At 36.5% G+C, this 20,726-nt stretch overlaps 1 protein-coding gene across 5 annotated transcripts in view; it reads right to left on the reverse strand.

Moving 5' to 3' along the window:
- The window catches only part of ATAD2B (ATPase family AAA domain containing 2B), an 81,052-nt gene that overhangs the window by 19,737 nt on the left and 40,589 nt on the right, over nucleotides 1-20,726 (reverse strand). For 3 of the 5 annotated variants that reach the window (XM_068678717.1, XM_068678716.1, XM_068678720.1), the window contains 8 exons: nucleotides 20,386-20,518; nucleotides 18,218-18,404; nucleotides 17,362-17,547; nucleotides 16,455-16,590; nucleotides 15,950-16,146; nucleotides 13,254-13,413; nucleotides 8,136-8,258; nucleotides 3,297-3,434 (listed from right to left, as the gene is read on the reverse strand). In XM_068678717.1, coding sequence (XP_068534818.1) covers nucleotides 3,297-3,434; nucleotides 8,136-8,258; nucleotides 13,254-13,413; nucleotides 15,950-16,146; nucleotides 16,455-16,590; nucleotides 17,362-17,547; nucleotides 18,218-18,404; nucleotides 20,386-20,518 — 1,260 coding nt within the window. The remainder of the gene's footprint in view (nucleotides 1-3,296; nucleotides 3,435-8,135; nucleotides 8,259-13,253; nucleotides 13,414-15,949; nucleotides 16,147-16,454; nucleotides 16,591-17,361; nucleotides 17,548-18,217; nucleotides 18,405-20,385; nucleotides 20,519-20,726) is intronic. The other 2 variants (XM_068678718.1, XM_068678719.1) reach the window with 2 other exon arrangements.

The following is a 20,726-nucleotide window of genomic DNA, read 5'->3' on the forward strand; positions in this document are numbered from 1 at the left end:
TACTATACAGCATTGTAACAACTAAAGAGATACTGATGTTTTACTCATTGAAGTGTACCTAAATCACTGAGCGCTTATTAATTTACCAGATGCCCAAAATTTCGCATTGCTGATAGTTTCTTTTTCCACACGTACACAAAGGCAAAGCCAAACTCCTCTCATAGGTACCCAGTGACAAGAGACAACGGGCACAGATTGAAAAACAAGAAATTCAATTTCAAAGAAAGAAAAAAAAAACATTGCGATGGTGACCAAGCGCTAGAAAAGGTGGCACAGGCATGTCATGGAACCTCCATTCTTTGAGATACTCAAAACAAAACTGGACACAGCCCTGCTCAGCCTGCTCTGAGCAGGGGAGCTGGACCAGATGATCTTCAGAGGTCTCTCCCAACCACAGCAATTTTATGATTCTTTGATCTTACAACTACTTACAACAGGCTTTTGACATACGTGCCATTGCGTGGTCCCATTGGAGCATTTGCACTTTTCTCAAAATACGCAGTCAATACTGATACGTTTTAAGTCATCTGGGGCAGAACCGTCCCAAACGAATTCTCAGCAACTTCAAGTAATGCAATACTTTTAAAACTCATCTGCACTGTAATACATAACCCACCACAGGTGTTACTTCAACAGGGATATGGAAGTTGCAGATTAAATTTAACTTAGGAACATTTATCACCGTGTCTTCAAATAGAACTACAGATCTTGTGCCACATTTCTGATAGCCCATATGGTCTAATCAAATGAAAAAAAATAAAATATATTTAGCAAAATTAAATACATCACAAAACAATAGCTAACTACAAAAATAAATAATATCGCATACAAAATATGTAATCTCAAAGAACAAACCAAAACTAAATCCCATTTTTTACTGTATTATCCCTAAAACGTAAACAGGGATTTAAAATGGGTGAGGCTGCTACGCTATCTGTAATCCACAGCATTTCTCGAGAAGATGCCTGACAATCATTTCCTTATGAGGCTCTCAAGCATTTCATCTGAATTGACTTTTTTAAAGCTGTTTTCTGAAATACTGTAAACAAAGCTCCTAAAGAAATACTTTCATCAAGAAAGTAATGTTACTGTTGACCATTAAAACCAAAAACAAACAAACAAACAAATTACCTAAGGAAAAAAAAATGAATTCAAATTCAAACAGATATGTATATGTGTATATATTTATATATATATTTATATATATATATATATATATATATGATATTATATATATATATATATATTTATCTCATATATCTCATATATATCTCAAATATTATATATTTATATATATATATATATAAAAGATAGAAAAATTTTAGATTTTCATAATTAATTGGAAAGTAAATCTTTTATCCCACATAACTAAAATACATGAATTGCTGTCTTTGTTCCTCTGCTTCTGTAATGCATTTTATTCTTCAAGTCTTAGATCTTCACCGCATTCTCCACCTCTAAATCATCTCTGTTCTGAAATCCCTTCTCTAAACTACCCCATTCCATTTACACATTTGCAATCCATGTAATTTGCTGCTCTTTGAGCTCCCTTACCATCGGCCCAGTTATTCTCACTCTACCCTAGAGCTCCTTCATCCAATCCCTCTTCTAGACTGTTTCTCTTCCAAGTTCTTCTGTCTCTACTGACCTTATCAGTCTTTAAGTGTGTCCATGTGCTCCCTGAATCCCTTCTGCAGATTTCTGACTGCTCCTCACTTCTTGGTTCTTCTTGATTACTACATGTACAACAGAACTCCTAGAGTAGCCACCCTGCCCAGACTCATCCTTAAAAGGCCAATTTTCATTTGATTGTATTCCCAAGCATCACTGAGCCTCAAATTTTCTTGTCTTACAATCTATCTCACCAAAATACTAGCAGAAAGGGTGCCTTGACACTAGCTCCTTTTCTGTTTATGAACAGGAAAGTTGGCAAGTTCCTTCACTCAATGGCTCTAGTCTTCTTCAAAGAGCCACCACTGAACCCACAATACTAGACCAAGAATAGCAGAGGCAGAAGAGCTTCTTTTTATACAACAGTAACCACTAAAAGCTGCTCTTTCTTTCAGAGATGTCCACCTCAAAGGTCTACAGCCACTCCTGTTTGCTGCACAGCACCCACAGCCAGGAAAGATCAACCAGAGTTAATCTCCATCTTGGGTTTCAGAGTAACTACCAATATTGAGAACCCCTTCTCTCTGTTTTGCCAAACAAACACGTAACTTTTTAATTGACATCATCAATACATTATATGACAATTTAGTCAAGCCGTAACTCTGTAGAGTTGACTTTAATTCCTTTAGCAGAAAAAAAAATAGAGTTGTAGGAAATAAAACTATACACCTGTAATTAACTATTTGACATCATTTATATATAAACAACATGCAATTCTGGGCAGTTATCCCCATACTTAGGAACTTTTGTACAAAGGAAAAGCATTATCAGGGTGAAGACGAAGACCAATGAAAATTTGATTACTCCACAATCTATGTAGCAGTTTGCCTATCAAGCACCCATTTGATGTTTTTGTGATGATGATAATAATAGATTCCAAATCTTCAGCAGGAAAGCCATGCACAACTATCAGTATATCCCTCATATACACACTCTTGTGGACTTTATTTTCATCTAACAAAATTTACTGTATTTACCTGTTGTAATCAACTCACCTCTTGAAAATAATTAGCAATGCCTTCAATTACCTACAACACAGTTAAGTAGTCATATGCTCCTCACAATTCTAGAGACTTTGACCAATTAATTGGACTAATCCAGTAGGCTGCATCAAGAGCATCTTAACATCCTCCATTAATTGGTAGTGACTATTGAAAGCCAATTCCCATAAAGGAAAATATAGTTAAATTTATAACTGCTTTTCTAAGTTTTAGCATAATAACGTATGCGTTGCAGACAGGAAGCAACTAGTGCATGTGACAGAATAGAAAGCAGCATGCACATACATACCTGTCAATATACGTGTATACATGCACTAAACAAATCTCAACGCTCAACCAACAGATAACAGATCACCTCATATTAGAGAGAAAATAGCTTTTTTTTCCTTTAAAAATGTAATAAAAACTTTATAAAAACAGTTATTTTTTCTTACGAAAATAGAAATTCTACTTATTTCCAGCTTCTTGGGCAGAAATTTCTTATCAAAAAAAGAGTATTTTTTAAAGTTCCATGTTTCATGCTTAAAATTACTTTCGGACATAATCAGCAAGCATTAGTACATGTGAAATGTTTGCCATCGGAGGCGCCTACAATTTTGCACAACTTTCAACCAAGGTACTCACATGCACATTTATTTGCAGAGTTGGGCCACACCGTCATTGTGGGTTTTTGTTTGTTCCGAAATGCCTCTTCAACTCTAGCTTCTGTTTTCCGTACAGTGGAACCATGAGGATTTATTTGTTCTGCTGTTACTGATAAGCCTGCATACAGAAGATAACCATACCTATTTAAATAAACCAAGCTGAAAAAAATCTACTGAATTTTAAAATAAAGTTGGAATACCATGCTGCAATAAGAACACATCAATTAATATTTAGTTGGACATTCAAAAGAAAGATTAGAATCAAGAATATTTGTTTTCTACTGACAAAACAACTTACTCGCTGCATGGTCTTAAAACCGTCAGCTCTGACGACTTAGAAAAATATGACTGTTTCTCACATTTGGGTCCCCAAAAGATTGCACTCTTATCTACATTTCCTCTATAAAACAAATTCTTATTGACAGTTTCAATTTTTCTTAATTTTAACCAGATGATTTAAAATAAGTAGCGATTCATAATGGCATGGTACGCCATGTCAAAAGGAGTACATGAAGAGAAACTTGCACTGTCATCATGATCTATGTTATGTAAAATGGATCCACTTCAGAGTCAATATGAGCTCTGAGATTAAGAAAAATGTGATTCTGCTTTTAACCAAAAGTCTGTTGTGCTTTCTGTAATACAAGTTCATCTCATAGCTTCTACTACTTTCCATGATTTTTAAATTCTAAAAATGTGCACTTAATATTGGTTACACACACATTAAAGATATAACCATATTTACGAAGTTTCATACTCCACTAGAATTTCCTATCCATCCACTATAAGTCATCTTAAATGTCATACCACATCTCCAAAAGTAGCCAAACAAAATGACCAAGAGCAGGAAAGAAACTCTACAACTGACAGAAGCAGAAATTAAAAGATTCACAAGGGAACTCTCACCTAACAGTCAATAGGTAAAGCACACGTTTCTAGGTACTAGTAAAAGTATTTTAAGCTACATATCAAATAAATTTCTTTACTCAAAACACCCATCACTTCTACCTTGTTATCTGCTGGTTTCAACAAGAAGCTGCAAATTCCAAAATCTAGTATACTTATTTTTTGATTTACCAACTTAGAATTTGTTATCCTTAGATATCCTAGATATCCTCTTTCAACAACAGCACCTCATTTCTGTAATACAAGAACAAGAGATTCTAGTTTAACTTCCAGACACTAATTCTATTACACAGTTTATCATTTTGTTACACTGCAGTACTTTGAGACTGGTCACCAGTCCCAGTACTAACTAAAAATAGCAGATCCGACAAAAGTATAGAAAAGGTACATCTATTCAATACATAATTCTGTTTGGAATTGTGGTGAAAAAAAAGCAATGCAGAAAATACCTTCCATTTTAAAGCTATGTACGATTGCTAAACAACTTGCCAAGATAATTGTGAAGAAAATGGATAGAGAACTTTTTAGCCTTATCTTCAGTAGTTCCTGTTAATAAATTAAGAGCTAATAAATGGCACAATTCAGAAAATCAATGGCTTTCCAACTGGGCAAAGTTTAAAAAGCCTACAAATGTGTGTCACTGGCCTTCTAAACTCCTCTGAGATTAGAAATGCTTCACAAAATTGCCAGAGAATTGGTCAGTAGCCTCCCAGAGATCAGCTTGTTTGATTCCATGCAAATCTCACGTTGAATGTTGAAGTTCTTCCAAACTTCGCCAATAAAATGTTGGCCAAGATCTGAGTTTGAGGTGTGTTCTTCCTGTCAAGAGGGCAAATTTCCGTTCTGATGTTCTACCCTGACTCAATCTCAAACTATAACACTACTTCAACCTCTCCTGAACCAGTATTAATGTAAATTTATGCTCAGTCCAAGAGTTGCTAGTAGATTTATGTGGCAAATATCTGGACTTGCCCCCCTCATAGTCCAACATTGGCATCATTGCCCTTCTTTTACAAGGGTTCTGTAGGCAGGCTAAAAATTTTAATTCCAGTAAGGCTTTATGATAAGATCCTTGAACAAGCTGAGTCCAGACACCTATGCAGTGAAACATGGGCACAAAGTCTCTTTTCTTCCACCAGACTTTACACATCAAGGGAAGGAATTAATCTTTAAAGGAAGATTAAGAGAGATGCTTAGGGCACTCCAAGCTGAAAAAAGGCAAGTTGTGCATTATACCACAATGCCCACTCTCCGTGACCTGTCTCAACATTCATTTAAGGCCTTGCTTGGAAATCTTGTTTATATTAAAAAGAAGTACTTCAGCATTCAGTTACCCACATAGTCTCATATACTAGTTAGGAACAAGGCTGGCTGCCCGTTTCAGCACGATTTCATTGCGTAGATCCACTCAGGCAACAGCCTGGTATGAGTAATGACCCTTGCATGCAGGCAACGAGTTGCACAAAAATCTGTCTACACTGCTTACATACATATATATATATTTTTTTTTTGGTTGGTTGGTTGTTTTTCCCCCAACTAGATCAACACTGAAACAATTCACTATTTCAAAGCATACTCTTATTGTGAAGCAGAGGAACAGAATGCCATCTAGGGATCACTCCTATACCAGGCCTTCTGGTAATCAATCCAACGAAGAAAACAGAAGTCCCTTAACAGCCTTGTGGACATCCAATCCAAAGTAGAAAATACAAGCACATACCTTTGCTGTCCCTCGTGCTCTAAACAGGGTATGTCAGAAGCCTAGAACAGTAGATGCACTGTGATTTTATGGGTCTATTGTCTTGCTGAGCATATTCTGTTGGGCAAAATGGGAGTAATGGCAAGGGTGATCAGCTTCTGTATGCCTTCCATCCAATACAACCACCAGTTCCAAGATTACATGCCTGAAGTGCTATCTTCTTGATGTTCTACATCACAGTATTTGACAATACTCATGCTCCAGGGATAGGACAATCTCTTGGGCTTGTCTTTCAGCTTGAGTTTTCCTCATACCTCAAGAGCTGCATGCTTTTTCCTCATTCATAACCAGTTAATCCAACAAATCTTCTTCCATGCATTCCAAATCTTCCGTCCTTGCTAATCCAGTACATTATCTTGGCCTTCCGCACTCTGCTGCTGGACCATCCAGGGCTCATTTGTTCATTAAACTAACAGAATGTGGTCCAAAAGGACAAGCCTCTTTGAAACATGACTTGCAGGTCATCGGTGACCCTGTAACTGTCTCTGTGCCAATGTCTGAAATGCACTTGGAAGCCCATCCACTGTCATGTGTCAGTCAGCTCTTGTCAGCCACAAACTGCTGCTGCTAGTCATAAACCTGTACGTGTATCTGAAAGTCCACTTACCAGCATCAGACACCAACAGTACGCTTTTTCTGATGTAAAAAGTTCATAGCATGACAACATCAGCCTTAATTACAGCTTCTGAACACCCACCTCTTGCAAGATCAGCAGGTTTTGCCCCCAGAAGTTTGTATTATTTGGTCACTGCCGCTAAAAGGAGGGCAGCATTCCAGTCAGCTCTTGGGAGGCTTGCGAGGAGCAACTACAAGCTATAGAGTCACCCTCTGTAACAAAGAGCTCTTACACACAGTTACTTTTAACCTCGGAAGCAATAACCTTTTGCAATCATGGGGGACTCACAATGGATAATTAACTGAGCATAACTCTCAGCGTGACACTAAGGCCAGAATTGTGAACAGTCTCACACTTTTAATAGGAAAGTACAGAAGAGAAAAGAAGGCATTATATTAGTTCAATTTTACAACCACGGTGAATTACAATTGGTTCTCTTATCCACAATCCAAGATGCACATTGGAAACTTGTACAGAATTAGACAAAAATGCATGACTGAATGGGAAAATAAAAGGAACTCTATCTGTTTAAACCTGAAAAAGAGAAAGCCTACAGACACTTGCATAGTTCAAAGACATTTATTAATAAAGGGTCTTCAGTCTACTGAAAAAAGTATTTCAGGGACCTGCAAACAGCAGTTAAGACTGGCCAAATTCTACCTAGAAATCAATGCTTTTTTTTTTTTTTTTAAACCAAAGCAAGAGCTGAAGCAGAAAACAACTTAGCAAGGCAAAGCTAGAATTACTGAAATCAGTAAGCCTTAAATCAGCACGAGTTTTGATTCTAATGTTATACTTCAGTAGTTTTCAACCTTTTCCAATTTTCACAAAAAAATTCCAGGAGGTACAGAAACTTTCATGTAAACGAAGACCTGCTGGCAATGTGTTTGGGTTTTCAATTACCTCTTGTGGTTACTTTAGAAGCCGTCCACAGCCTTGGAAGTCTATGGACTGCAAGCTGAAAACAACTGCAGTGATTTAAACAAAAACTGAGTCACTGATAGCCTCCAATGGAGGGAGCTATAATTCCTGCTTTGGGACTAGTAGACTGTCAAACCTCATTTTCCCCTCAGTGTGGATTTAACAGGTATTTCTTGATCCAAGAAGTCAACGTAGTATCGCTAGACGTACATTTGTAAACATGCTAGGGTGAAAGGAAAATCCACTGTTTTAAACATCATTCACCTTGTTCTTAATTGTTATTACGCTGCATTACAGGGCGCTTTTAGAACACAGCTCTGGTGTCACCACACCTTCAATTAGCATAGCAGTCCTAATGTTTATCTGTTCACTGTGTTCAACAGTGCTTTTTGTAGCAACAGGCTATCCATCCTTCTTTACAGAGGGATTGTGCAGTATCCAGACACAGTTGGAAGGAAGAAGTAGACAAGTTTCAAGTTCAGTCAACCTTTAACAGCTACTGCCTGAGTCCCACATGCACTCCATTTTTCATCTTAAATTTAACTTTTCTTACGGACGTTTGTAAATTGTCTTCTATCTTACTTATGTTGAGCTATAACAAATGAAGCTAAACATACCTCTTTTTCTTCTTGCTTCCTTGATTTCTTCACACATCTTATTAAATTCTGGATCCAGTTCAGCAGCAATGATAGCATGAGCAGTGTCCTTCAACGTACAAGCTCTATGTCTAATTATTTTATCTAGACAAAACAGGACAGCACATTTGTAAAGTATTTTAATAAATGTGATAAAATTTATCATTTGCATGTAGGTTTGTATTGTATATTACAACATTGATATAGATGAAACTAGAAAGTGTTATAAATGTATGAAAATAGAGATGGATCAATACCATAGCATGCTCAAAAATTACAACCCAACTATTTAAAAGTAGTTTTCCGAAGTACAAATTGTTAATTCAATCAATAGTGGCATTTCTAAAACAAATGAGAACAGTGAAAGATGAACACACTTAAATCAAGTTGCAATTCTTCAAAACTTGCTAAAATCAGCAGGTCTAGTTAGTTTCCAAAGGCAGAACTAAACAGAATAACTGAGTACACTGTGATGTCCCAAGTAACAAGAGACTTGTCCAGGATTAAATTTACTCACTGAGGTCTAGTGACTTTCATATACTGCCTGCAAAACTGTATTTGTCGTCCCCTGAACCTGTAAGGTTGATCTGGATTACATTCCTCACTTTTTTTCTCCAAACCTTATTCTTTAATTTATATTTGACAAATACTAGAAAATCCAAAATCTTGCTTGAATGGATTACTTTATTGCTGATCTTAATTAGTTATTTCTCATTTCAATCCATTGAGAAAGAATGGCAAGAAATGAAAATGTAGCAAACCTGAAGCTCATGTCTACCTGGGGAACAGGACAAAGTACTGCCCACACTAGAAGCCTACATGTGACTCATGAAAAAACATTTGTACAGAGAAAACCTGTTCCCATGTATTTGAAATAAACAAAAGAAATTCTTCCAGTACTGTTGAAGTACTTGAAATTTGAAAAGCAATCATAACTTAGGAAGTAAACCTGTATGTGGAGAAAATTGACATCCAGAATGCTGCTTTTCAATGAGATCTACAACACTTACTATTTACTTTTAGTACAAACGTATTTAATTTGCCAATTCATCCATACTGAATTACTTTTTCCAGCTGATGGAGATACTTCAACAGCAAACACCAATATTAATGTCTACAACATAATTTGCAGATTTAATCTGTTTTAATCATCACTAAAGACAACAATTAAGAATATCAATGAACATTTATTAAACATGGCTTATAAACTTAGAAACAGCAAATTTTACAGATGGAAAAACTGCTGAGTCAAAAAGGATACCAGTATTCAGCCCAATTGAGCCCTACATATGTTTTCTGGGGAAATCTACTACTGTTTAAATTGGCTGGAAACTAGAGAAACTAGAATCTTTTTTACCCACATGTATCAGTGAAGCATTTTGTTTTGTGATTGCAAAAAAATAGATCTGCATTGTTTGCAGATGTAATTGTGCAATTCTAGACTTTAAAAAGTCAGTCATAAAATAAAGTTTACCATGTCCTCCCAAAAAAGGGGAAAAATAAACCTCTAGACTTTGAAACTCTAATGAGAGCAAGGGGTTTAGATTAGGTTTCAGATTTTGATTAGAAGCTTACTGTTGAGGCAACTCTCCCCAAAATGAGGTTTCTCCAGTCATACCAACATATTGTACTAACAGTTCTACTCGCCTTTAACACAGTAGTTACATTACCCTACCAAAAAGCACCATCAACATAAGCGCAAATGCATTCACACTACCACAGATTACTATACCACTGGCTGTTTGATATCAAACATTATAGAGGTACAGTTTCTCAAGTTTAGACCAGCCATTTTACTGAAGGCAACACCACAACGTGACCCCATGCTGGCAAATATTATTGAAGGGAGTATTCGATTGAGTTACTGCTTTTCTCGTGTCCTGTGATAGACAAGGCTTTCCCACAGACAATACAAAGATGCAAATGCTAATATGTCTAATCCACAAAGGTCGTTCTTTTGTTGTTGCTGTAAACACAGTGTCAAACAATGAAGGGCAAAGCAAAGTTCTCCTTCAGAAAGATCCTGCAATTTTATAGCAAAGTATGGAGGGGTGGGAGAGGAGAACAGGTAGAAGCCAGTTTGGATATCTGTACTGCATATAAAAACCGGTACTCATCACCTGTCCAAACTGAACAGAACCAGGTACAGCATGATTCTTCTACAAACTCACGCATGAAAGAGGCAAGAATATATGCCTAGATTAAAAAAAAATTGAAATTTATAGCTTAAATAAATAGTTAATGGATTTGAACGCATCTAATGCTTACTCGGAATAGAAATGACATGCTGTTTCAGCACTGCATTCGTACAAAAATCACAAGAAATCTTATATGCCAGAAGAGCAATATATCATCAGTCTGTGACAATGCAGAGGATAGAACGATCTTTCAATTACCTTCTCAATGAAGAGAAACTCCAATCTACAACTGAACAAAGAAATAGCCAGATCCATTTGTCCCAGCTCAGTCCCAAAGACAGGAAAAAACTAGAACAGTCCTGCTTTGGTTCCCTACATATATTTCCTATGTATGTTTTTGCTTCCCTAAGTATATTTCCAAAAACTCTTCCTCTTTGGACAGGATCAATGAGAAGTTCTACCACTACACGTTCCCCAGGCTGTTTTTGCTACATAATGTACTCTGAGGCACAGTATTATGATCTGACCTTCAAAGTCTGTTCTTTGGAGGTAGACACACTGGAGAAATTCCCTGGTGTGCCACAGAGAAGGGCACTGGTGGGGGTATTACAGGGTTTGAGGCCCCGGATCCTGAAGGAGAGGTAGGTGAGGATGTGGTGGAAGGTCCACCTATTTATAAGCTCATTTTCATTGTGTTCAGTTCTGGGCCCCTCAGTTCAAGGACAGGGAACTGACTGAACGTCTAGCACAGATCCACGAGGATGATTAAGGGAGCAAAGCATCTCCCTTAACGAGGAAAGGCTGAGGGAGCTGGGTCTCTTTAGCTTGGAGAAGAGGAGACAGAGGGGTGACCTTATTAATGTTTATAAATATGTACAGGGGGAGTGTCAGGAGGATGGAGCCAGGCTCTTCTCAGTGACATCCAGTGACTGGACAAGGGACAATGGGTGCAAGCTGGACCACAGGAGGTTCTGCTTAAACATGAAAAGAAACTTTTTCATGGGGAGGGTGACAGAGGACTGGAACAGGCTGCCCAGGGAGTTGTGGAGTCTCCTTCTCTGGAGACATTCAAAACCTGCTTGGACATATTCCTGTGTGAGCTGAACTAGGTGTCCCTGCTCTGGAAGGGGGACTGGACTAGATGATCTTTGAAGGTCCCCTCTACTCCCTACCATGCTGTCATTCTGTGGAAATTAACCAAGCCCACAGTTCCGAATGGTCTAGGAATGAGAACAAAGGATGTGTACTAATGCCAGTTTTTCCCAAAGCCCATCATTAAGTCACAAACATATGGCAGCTGCATGCAGGAGGTACGCTTCATAGTCCTCACCATCTCAACAGGCACTTTTCAGAGACACTCAGAGAATCCCAAGTGTCCATCAAGGCTTTGATTAGTTCACATCAATTACACATTAGAAGCCCTCAATAAACGTTATCAAGAACGCACTGAATCTTTTGCTGAATTTTATCAGTGTATTTTTTTTTTAGTTGTAATGCAAAATGCATCCTGTATTGAAGAAATAGTTACTTTTCTACAGCTATGAGCTAGCACTGGGTTCAAAAGGCACATGATACCAGTAAAACACAACTTTGGGCATCACAACCTGACAACAGTAATTCTTTTCACCTGACACCAGCATTGCAAAGCTAAGATCTGACATTACAGGAATTACTCTGCAAAACATTTCTGTATGAATCTGCTTGAAATTAGATTAATTCCATATCAAATCACACACTAACTGCAAATCCACAGTATGATAGCAAGCACTGATATGTAGAATTACACCATAATTTTGAAAATAACCAAGTATATCAACATTCTCAACATTCACTTTACAGCTTAAAAGTACATGAAGAAGAAGAACAAGGAAGAAAAACATCACCAAGAAGTCTAGGTTAAAGAAATAATTATACAGAGTACTATTCTAACCTGAAACCTGATGTCCGTTAGCAAAATAAGAAACAAAGTCTAACAACAGAACTACTGCAGCTACAGGGAATTCATCTGTTGATCAACAGCAAATTTCAAAACCTATTTGACTAGACTTTACTATATCTAATCCATATACAAGACATTTGCAGAGCCGCAATAAAATCAGAAATTCGAGAAGAAAAATACGGGCAATTGGGCTATAACCTGGCAAAACGATTTCACAAAATACAATGGAATCTTTTAAATTGATTTTAAGTGAACTTTTCAATGCGTTGTAGTGCATTTGCAGAAGGACTTAGATTTCCAGGCATCACAAATATTAAATGCAACTAAATTAAAGGGCATTCCTTTTGCATTTTATATGTGTTATGGATGGTTCTGGAAGCTGCCAATTAAAGGCTTTCTTTGGACAATGGATGCTGTAAGGTGGCCCTCACAAAAAGTAAACAATATGCTCCTTCCTCCGTTTTGAGCATGAGCAGCTTTTACATGCATTTCATTCTATAAATTTTAACTGAAAGCACAGCATGATACTTTGTCAAGACAATAGCTTCTAAATCTCTCCTAACCAGCTGCAACTGACTTCTCTGTCTGATGATTTATCTTGCTTTATTTCTATCCCCAAACTGATAGCGCTTAATTTCTGTGGGTGCATTTCATATCCTAAGCCAATAAGGAAATAAAAGCAGACCGCTGCCAGATTGTGTGCAGGATCCTCTGCAGAGCTCTTCAAATTACACTGCTTTTTTGTTGTGTATACAAAGTCAATTTGCTGAAAAGGAGCAAATTTTAAAAGGAACTACAAAACCTATTTTATTAGAAAACAACTCTAAGTGCTGTAGCTCTTATAACGTCCCCCAGTGCTCCAAATGACTTGGAACACTAAAAGCACAGACCCTTAGGAAATTAGTTTGCTTATCCTAATTGCTATATAACACACAGCTTATTTAGATGTTCAAATAGTAACCAACAACGTGACTGAATACTAGGCTTTCAGTTTAGGCTGGCTGAAAATGAAGTAAATCTTACCTCCAGGATCTTTGTCTGGGTTGTACTCCAATGCATTGCTGCAGATCAGATCAATATCCGTTAGGAAATCCTTGGCTGTTAAATAGTTGTGTTTATCAATTTTGGTTATTACTGTTGATAGGTCCATTGGCTCTTTGATAACTTCAAGGTAATCTGAAACCTATAATCAAACAGCATACAGAAATGACACAGGACCATATCTGAACACTGCCATTTTCACATCTTTACATTCTTATACATTCCACATACTTGGCTCTAATACATTAACTAAACACAGGTTCACTAATAAATAAAATTTATGCTGAAAATCGAAGTCTTATCAGAATAAATAAAACACAGGATTTCCAAAATCACCGTTCCTTCAGTAGCTCAATTTATCTTTCAAAACGGATTTAATGGTATTTTTGAGGCACAGCATTTAAACTGTGGCTTATGTTTCACAGTGTTATAACACTGTATTGAGCTAGAAAGGAAAAAACAACCAGCCTAACTCAAAACCCTAAGAAAAACTAGCAAAACTAGGGAAGGTGCATTTTAATCACCTCCGAAGCTCTCATTAAAGCGAACAATCAAATTATCTTTTAAGTATATTCTGTTAATTAGTTCCTTCAACCCGCTGTATAAAAAACAAGCCAGGTTTTACTGATCGAAGACATTACACTGACTTTACAGAAGGGCAGTCTAAAGAGAAAGCATTGTGTCAGAGTTCACAGATTACTACAAGCTTAGCTCATAAATGGAAATTTAGCATCCACTAGGGTACGCTGAAAAGTATTTAACATAATTAATGGTACCATAAGGGGCTAAAGCTTGACAGTCAAATGTATCAGCACAGCTGCTGTAACAAAGTTCACCCAAAAAAAAGCTGTGAATTTGTTATTTACTTCTAGAAGAAAAACCTTACAGTTGCATGTTTCAATGCAAATAAGATTACAATCAATTAAAAATACTGGCAGCCTCAGGAGCAGCATTATTTTTTTTCCTTTTGAAACCACCCATGTATGATGGTGGCTGCCAAAATAGCAAACAGTTGCATACATATTCAGATCAAACAGCAGTGGCTCTGCAAGTTTTTTTTCTTTGTTTTTCAAAAAGTGTCTGTAGATATTCACAGTGAAATATATTACTAACATGAATGCTTTACTTCAGTGGACAGCAGTCCCAATTCCTTACATATACAACTTAAAATTTATGATGAAAAATTAAAATGGCAGATTTATATATATTTTTTTTAATTCAGTGGAAAATCTCCTTATGTCTCCCTCTACAGAAACATGATGATAATTAGTTTGGTGATTGGAAAGCCAAGCCATGGGCTTCCTCTTCTTGTTAACTCATCATCAGAAAGAATCATCACTGGAAATTGTAAACATTGCTCTTGAATTAGTCAGGAAAATCCTTGACTTGTCACACAGCAGCATTCCCTCTGCAATGCAAGCAGGAGTGGAACGAGCTTAACACATTTCCTCACAAAGTCAAGCAGACAGGCTCTTGTACAAAAGGATAGATCTGTGCTTAAAAGCACCAAGTGGGACAAAAAGGATTACATTTCATTTCTAGTGCTGTCATATATTAGCAGGATTTTGGCAAGTCTTTAAATAACAAATTCACATTTCATTTCTCCATCTACAAAACCAAGACACTGGTTTGTTTTTTGTTTGGTTGTTTTTTTTTCGATGTCCCTATTCATGCATGTTTTGATTGCAAGATCTTTGGGGGAAGAAACTACCTTTACTCTGAGTATGAAAGGGTGAAGGGGTCCCTACAATGGACCTCCAACGCAGTTTCATAGTAAAAAATAAAAATCGTTACTCCTCTGACCATGCTCACACTGTAAGCTGCCACATTCAAGAGCTGGTCAGTCTTTCAAAAGCAGTTACACAACACTGAGGAAAGCTCACATTAAGAGGACTGAATGGGACAATAAAAAGATGCCAGTTTAGTCAATGAGGAATTTACACTGCAAATCTGCTTTTTACAATGCTGTACTTTAAGTGTCCCATATTTGTCTCTTAATGGCTTCCAAAAGGAATATCTTGGAAGAAACAAACAACCAAAAAGAACAAAAAAATACGTCTAACTAACAAGCTTGCAAAGCTTGCAGTGGGCAAGCATTTCATTTGAAAGTCAGGCTAAACCATATTCATTTCATATACTAGCATCTCAAAATAGATTTGCAGATCGAACTCTCTTATCATTTAGGCACGCACACTCCACATTCGACCAGATAATGCCTTATAATGTGCTACCATCTGCAATTAATGGCATCCACAAGCATTACGGCTGTAATTATTCAACAATATTATTAACGCTCAATATGTTATGGAACACAGATCACTTTCCCAATATTATCAAGCACATAGGATTATTATGTTGTAAGAGCTTATGCTTTCAAATATTTCAAGTCTAGTAGGGACAGGAGTAGCATTTTTAAATGCTGACTTCAGTTAGGAAATTGACAGGAATGGACACATTTTTTCAATAGGTCACTGGTACAGCCAAAGAAGATGCTTGAACTGCTTGCGTCACAGTTCACGAGGCTGTGACTATCTCACAGCCAAAACTGGCATTCTAGACAGAAAAGATCATGGATAAAACATTTGTTTTGCCTATTAACTTATCCATTTCCCTTTTAAAATTGGTATTATTTTTCTAATAGTTTCAACTTCATTGTTTGCACATTACTGAAACAAGACCTCTTCAATATCCACCGGTTTGCTGAAGATGTTAAAGCGTTTGTCTGTGGCCAGCCTCTTGGTAACATCCCTGAGAAACAATCGCAGCTCTCTCAACGTGTTCTCTTCCTGGTCCTCCATTCGCTGTTTTTCTGCTTCTGACAGCTCACGGGCAGGACAGGGCAGTGCAAGCGGAAGAACTTCCATAGCATGAAGAGCTAGGGAAAAAGACAAGTCAGACAATAAAAGTATTAACAGTGTACAATGAAATTTGGAGTGGCATTATCTTAAAAAACATTTAATCTGCCTCATTGATACACCCTTAGCTCCCCCGTTCTCCATTTTCTAAAATCATAATTCCTCCAAGCCACCCTCAAAGTAACATGCAAGAAATTTATTCTGGGCATTGAAACACTGTCACATATTATTTACAGTGTCATTTACCCACAACTTTTGAAAAAGTTAGGTATCACAAAACAAAACACTGAGATCACATGATTATTGGTTTGACTGTAATTTAGTTTACCAGCCTGTTTCCTTCTTGGTGGGGGCATTGCTGCCTCATCAAGAATTAACCCTTTGAAAAACTGTAATCTGTCTTCTTCAGTTGGTCTTTGAATATAAAAAACCTCTTCATACTGGATTCTGAAAATACATTTCACCTAGAAAGAAAATAATGCTACATGAAAATTGAGCCTCCACTGCAAACCACATGATTAGTGATCATACTAAAACACAAGTCACAAACTTTTCAAAGTAACTACAGAAAAGAGGATAGTAAACAAGGTAGAAGATATAGTAAGCTCTACCCAAAGTTGTGCACACAGCCTAGGGAAAACAAATGCACGTAGTTCTCACAGAATTTACTGTAATAACTAAAGTCGTTGCAGCCCATCATCCTAACAATGGTGAACTTTGCGGTAAAGAGAAAGAGTAGGTGAATAATTAAAGAAAATATTGAGAAAAAAATAGAAAAAGCGTATATATATAAACATTCTGAACTTCAGAAATGTTAACTAAGTTAAACCTTTAAACTTCATGACCATGTAGTTACATTAGAGTATTTTCCCAAGCAAGTTTTTCCTTAGCTTTGTCTAAATGTCCATTTGTAGCCAGATACATTATAGAAATTCCATCACCGCCTTCGAGAAAGCCACTGTGGTTCCCTTATAGGAACACTGTCACTTCTAAAGAGTAAGTGTAGTTCAAGAACTACCTTGTCTTCTCAAGAAAGTAGAATAGAGATTATGAAAATCAGTACCATGGAAGTACACCTCCCATTAAAGAAAATTACAAGCTTTGTATCAGCATTACATTCTCAGGTAGACGTATTTTAAATTAAGTGAGAAAAACAGCGCAAAACAGTATTCTTTACATGACCATGACATGCCATGGCATATATATACTAATGCTTCCTTCCACAATAAACTTACCTCTTCAGGCAATTCACTATACATGGACTCAGAGGTAGACAGTAGAAATATAGGGGAAAAAGATGGTATATCTTGCAGCAAAGTTAGAAAAGTAGCTCTCACAGTTTCACTGACAGCTTCCCACCAATCACCAATATGAGGCATGTAAACAATACTTGGTACTGTTCTTCGAGCTTCACGAAAGATCTAATTAAAAGAAACAGTGATATTTAAACTAAGAAATTGTTATCCCCTGTGAGAAATAACATTTTTGCGGACTAGGAAGTGATTCATGTTTCTGGTATTTTGTATATGAATGTTCCAGTAAAGTAAAATTATCTAATGATAAAGGCTTTCTGAACAAATGCTGGTGACTGTTAGCTGTACCATTCAATTATTTTATGTCGATGTGCTAGGGACTACAAAGAAAACTACTTACCATGTGTGCTTTACAAATTCGTTAAGACTGAACAGTCAAGATGAAAATTAAACTTGTTTGCAATCCATGAAAAAAATCAACCACACAGTTTTAAATCCTAAAGCATTTAAAACTAAGTAATTGAGCATAAAACCACTGCACACCAGTTTATATACAAGCTAATAAAACTGAACATTGGGAACCAAATACCCAGATTCAGCTTACTTGACATTAGGTATGTGACTAAGGGGTCAAGTTAGAAAAGTAATTACACTCACTAGTCAACAGAGAGATCTGAATCACCCTCTAGGGACCCTTTTATTTTAAATATTAAAATTGAAGGAGCCTATGAAAACCTGGCTTTTATCTAACATTCCAGTTAGCCGCCTTTATTTAGATGCAAACAATCTGTTCCAGAATTACATAATTTATTCATTACAAGAGAATTTGAAATGTCACCTGTGCACACGATTCTTCAGGCGTTTTGGCACTGACTGAATAAAGTGCTGGCAGATCTAGCCTGTGTACAGAGAATTTTTCCAGAGTGTGCAATAGTGCTGGAGCAAGGTGCGAAGTTTGACCCGAACCCCTCTCTCCAGATAGCAGTAATCTTGGTCTGTAAGAGGTTGGCTGGTGATAAGCTGACCTGTAACAGACAATAGTTACAATTAACATGACCATGTTATCAATGGAGATTATATATATAACTCAATTGTAGTCTCATTTGAATAGGTTTGGGGATGGTTGTTGTTTTGTTGGTGGTTTTATTTGTTTGTTTTGCCTTTTTTTTTTTTTTTAAAGAATCCAAAGGAGAAGCAACGAACAGTAGTTTCCTACAACAGCCTAAGAAGATTCAACTAATTCGAGCACATCTCAGCACTACTCCAGATCTCAGTAACTCCAACTTCATCTTCACAACAATTTTGTTCAAACTCACCTGCAGAAGTATGCACATATTAAATTCACACAAAAGTTAAATTATAAGCAGTTTATTTAAAGGCAATTCCTTGATCATATAAAAAGACTTTCACGTGAATGGACTTTCAGTGAAGTTATCTATTTAGTGATGTCAAAATCAGTCTGAATTACCAAAGCATCTCAACAGCAGCCTCAGAATTCCCAGGTTCACAAATTCATCCTTTACCAATGCCATGCAACATCTCAAAAAGAACGTAACATTTCAATACTCTACTTAAGAGCTAGGTCCTGAAATAGGCCCTGAAATAATACAGTCACTGTTTATATTCTATTCTTACATTTAGATTTTCAAACAGAAGAAAGATTTTAAAGGAAAAACTGCAAAGGTAAACTTATTTTAACTTTTGGTGTCAATAATAAATCCTAAGGAGTTCAGGTAAGAATTTTTGTTTGGTTGGGTTTTTTTGCCCTATTTTAGGATGAGTGAAAGACAAAGAGAAGTGTTCAGTTTTTCCATGAAGAGTCTTTTCTGTTTATAGTAAATTGATTATGAAATAATACAGTTAATTTGCATTTTCTCTCATTAAGGCATTTTTTATCTGAGTATCAATCAGCTTGCGCAGTCAATCAAGATTGAATGATTTCATTTTGAGCTAAATGTTTACTAACAGCTGTGAACAGAGCTGACCTCTTTGGCTTTTCAGTTCTCATAGTGGAGGTTACAGACATAGATGACAATTATAAATACTGAATTATATTGTCTGGATTACTTACTTTACAAAAATAAGCAGAGTCTTCCAGATTATTTTACTGAGACACATCCACACAAATATATATTGTTTTTCTGTTTTCATGTTCCCCCTCCCTCTCTCACAACAAAATCTTAAAGTATTAAAACTCTTGACCATGCACCTCTGGGAGAACTTAAATGGTTTGTAATTAAAACCTTATATTTAAGCTCAAATTTCCATAAGTGCTGTTCTGGCATCATTCTTTAGCACACAAAAAATTTAGCATTTTTCCACAAGATGGCTCTACTAAGCAGTAGAGCTATCTACTACTGAGCAGTTCTCCTAACTTCACTTTCTTTATTAAGCAGACTCCCCACAGAACGTAGTTTAAAACTATTCTAACTAAAAGCAAAAGAAATATCACTTTCTCATTGGTAATTACTGTAGCTAATCCAATTTAAACAGGAAAGATTCTACAAAATTTCACACTTTCCAAATTTCCATGACAAACAAGGAAAAACATGTTAAAAACCCCCAAAGCATATTTATATAACCTATCCAAACAGCTGCATACACTGAAGCTCAGCAGTACTTCAGACCAAGACAACTGGTCTGACAAACAATTTATACTGTCATTTTAACTTTTCCTATGAAGTAAACCTCTAAATCTTCTCCTCCAAAACATTCCTCAATACCTCTCCTTCCTAACTCTTAGTCTTTCAAATCAATATTGTCACAAATAGAGAATTAATGTTAAGTTCCTTATTTCTAGGCCACATCTGTCTGTTGCAGGTTATTTCTGATTGCCATGTCTAGGATGTGGCCCTTCCTAAAACCATTCCCATCTAAGAACTCTTATTTGTACACTTACGTGTTTCTATCCCACAAAACCATTGCCAACACATCTTTATTACCTCTCCTGATCTAAGAATGCCATCGTTTTATCTTTCTGGTTAGAGGCATTAGAGAAACACTCACATCGTAAAATGAAGGTAGGGTTTATGTATAGCAGCTGATGACTGTTTCTTTGGTGATCCTGAGTGACAGCTCGTCTCAAAAATCGATGAAGTATTCTCATCTTCACTATCATCTAATATTAGACTTGGTACATCTGTTCCAAGAAATATATTAATTAGAGACTTATACTTGTAACAAACACGGAAAGGCATTACAATTTACTTCAAGGAAATTATAACACTTATTTTCAAGAGAAGACAAAAATTACAACTATCTAAATATCAAAACACAAAATAATAGATACTTCACAAAACAGAACAAATTAAATGCTGTAGAAGTCTAATCATAATTACAATTTATTT

The sequence above is a fragment of the Anas acuta genome, chromosome 3 (genome assembly GCF_963932015.1).
Source record: "Anas acuta chromosome 3, bAnaAcu1.1, whole genome shotgun sequence".
Classification (NCBI taxonomy): Eukaryota; Metazoa; Chordata; class Aves; order Anseriformes; family Anatidae; genus Anas; species Anas acuta.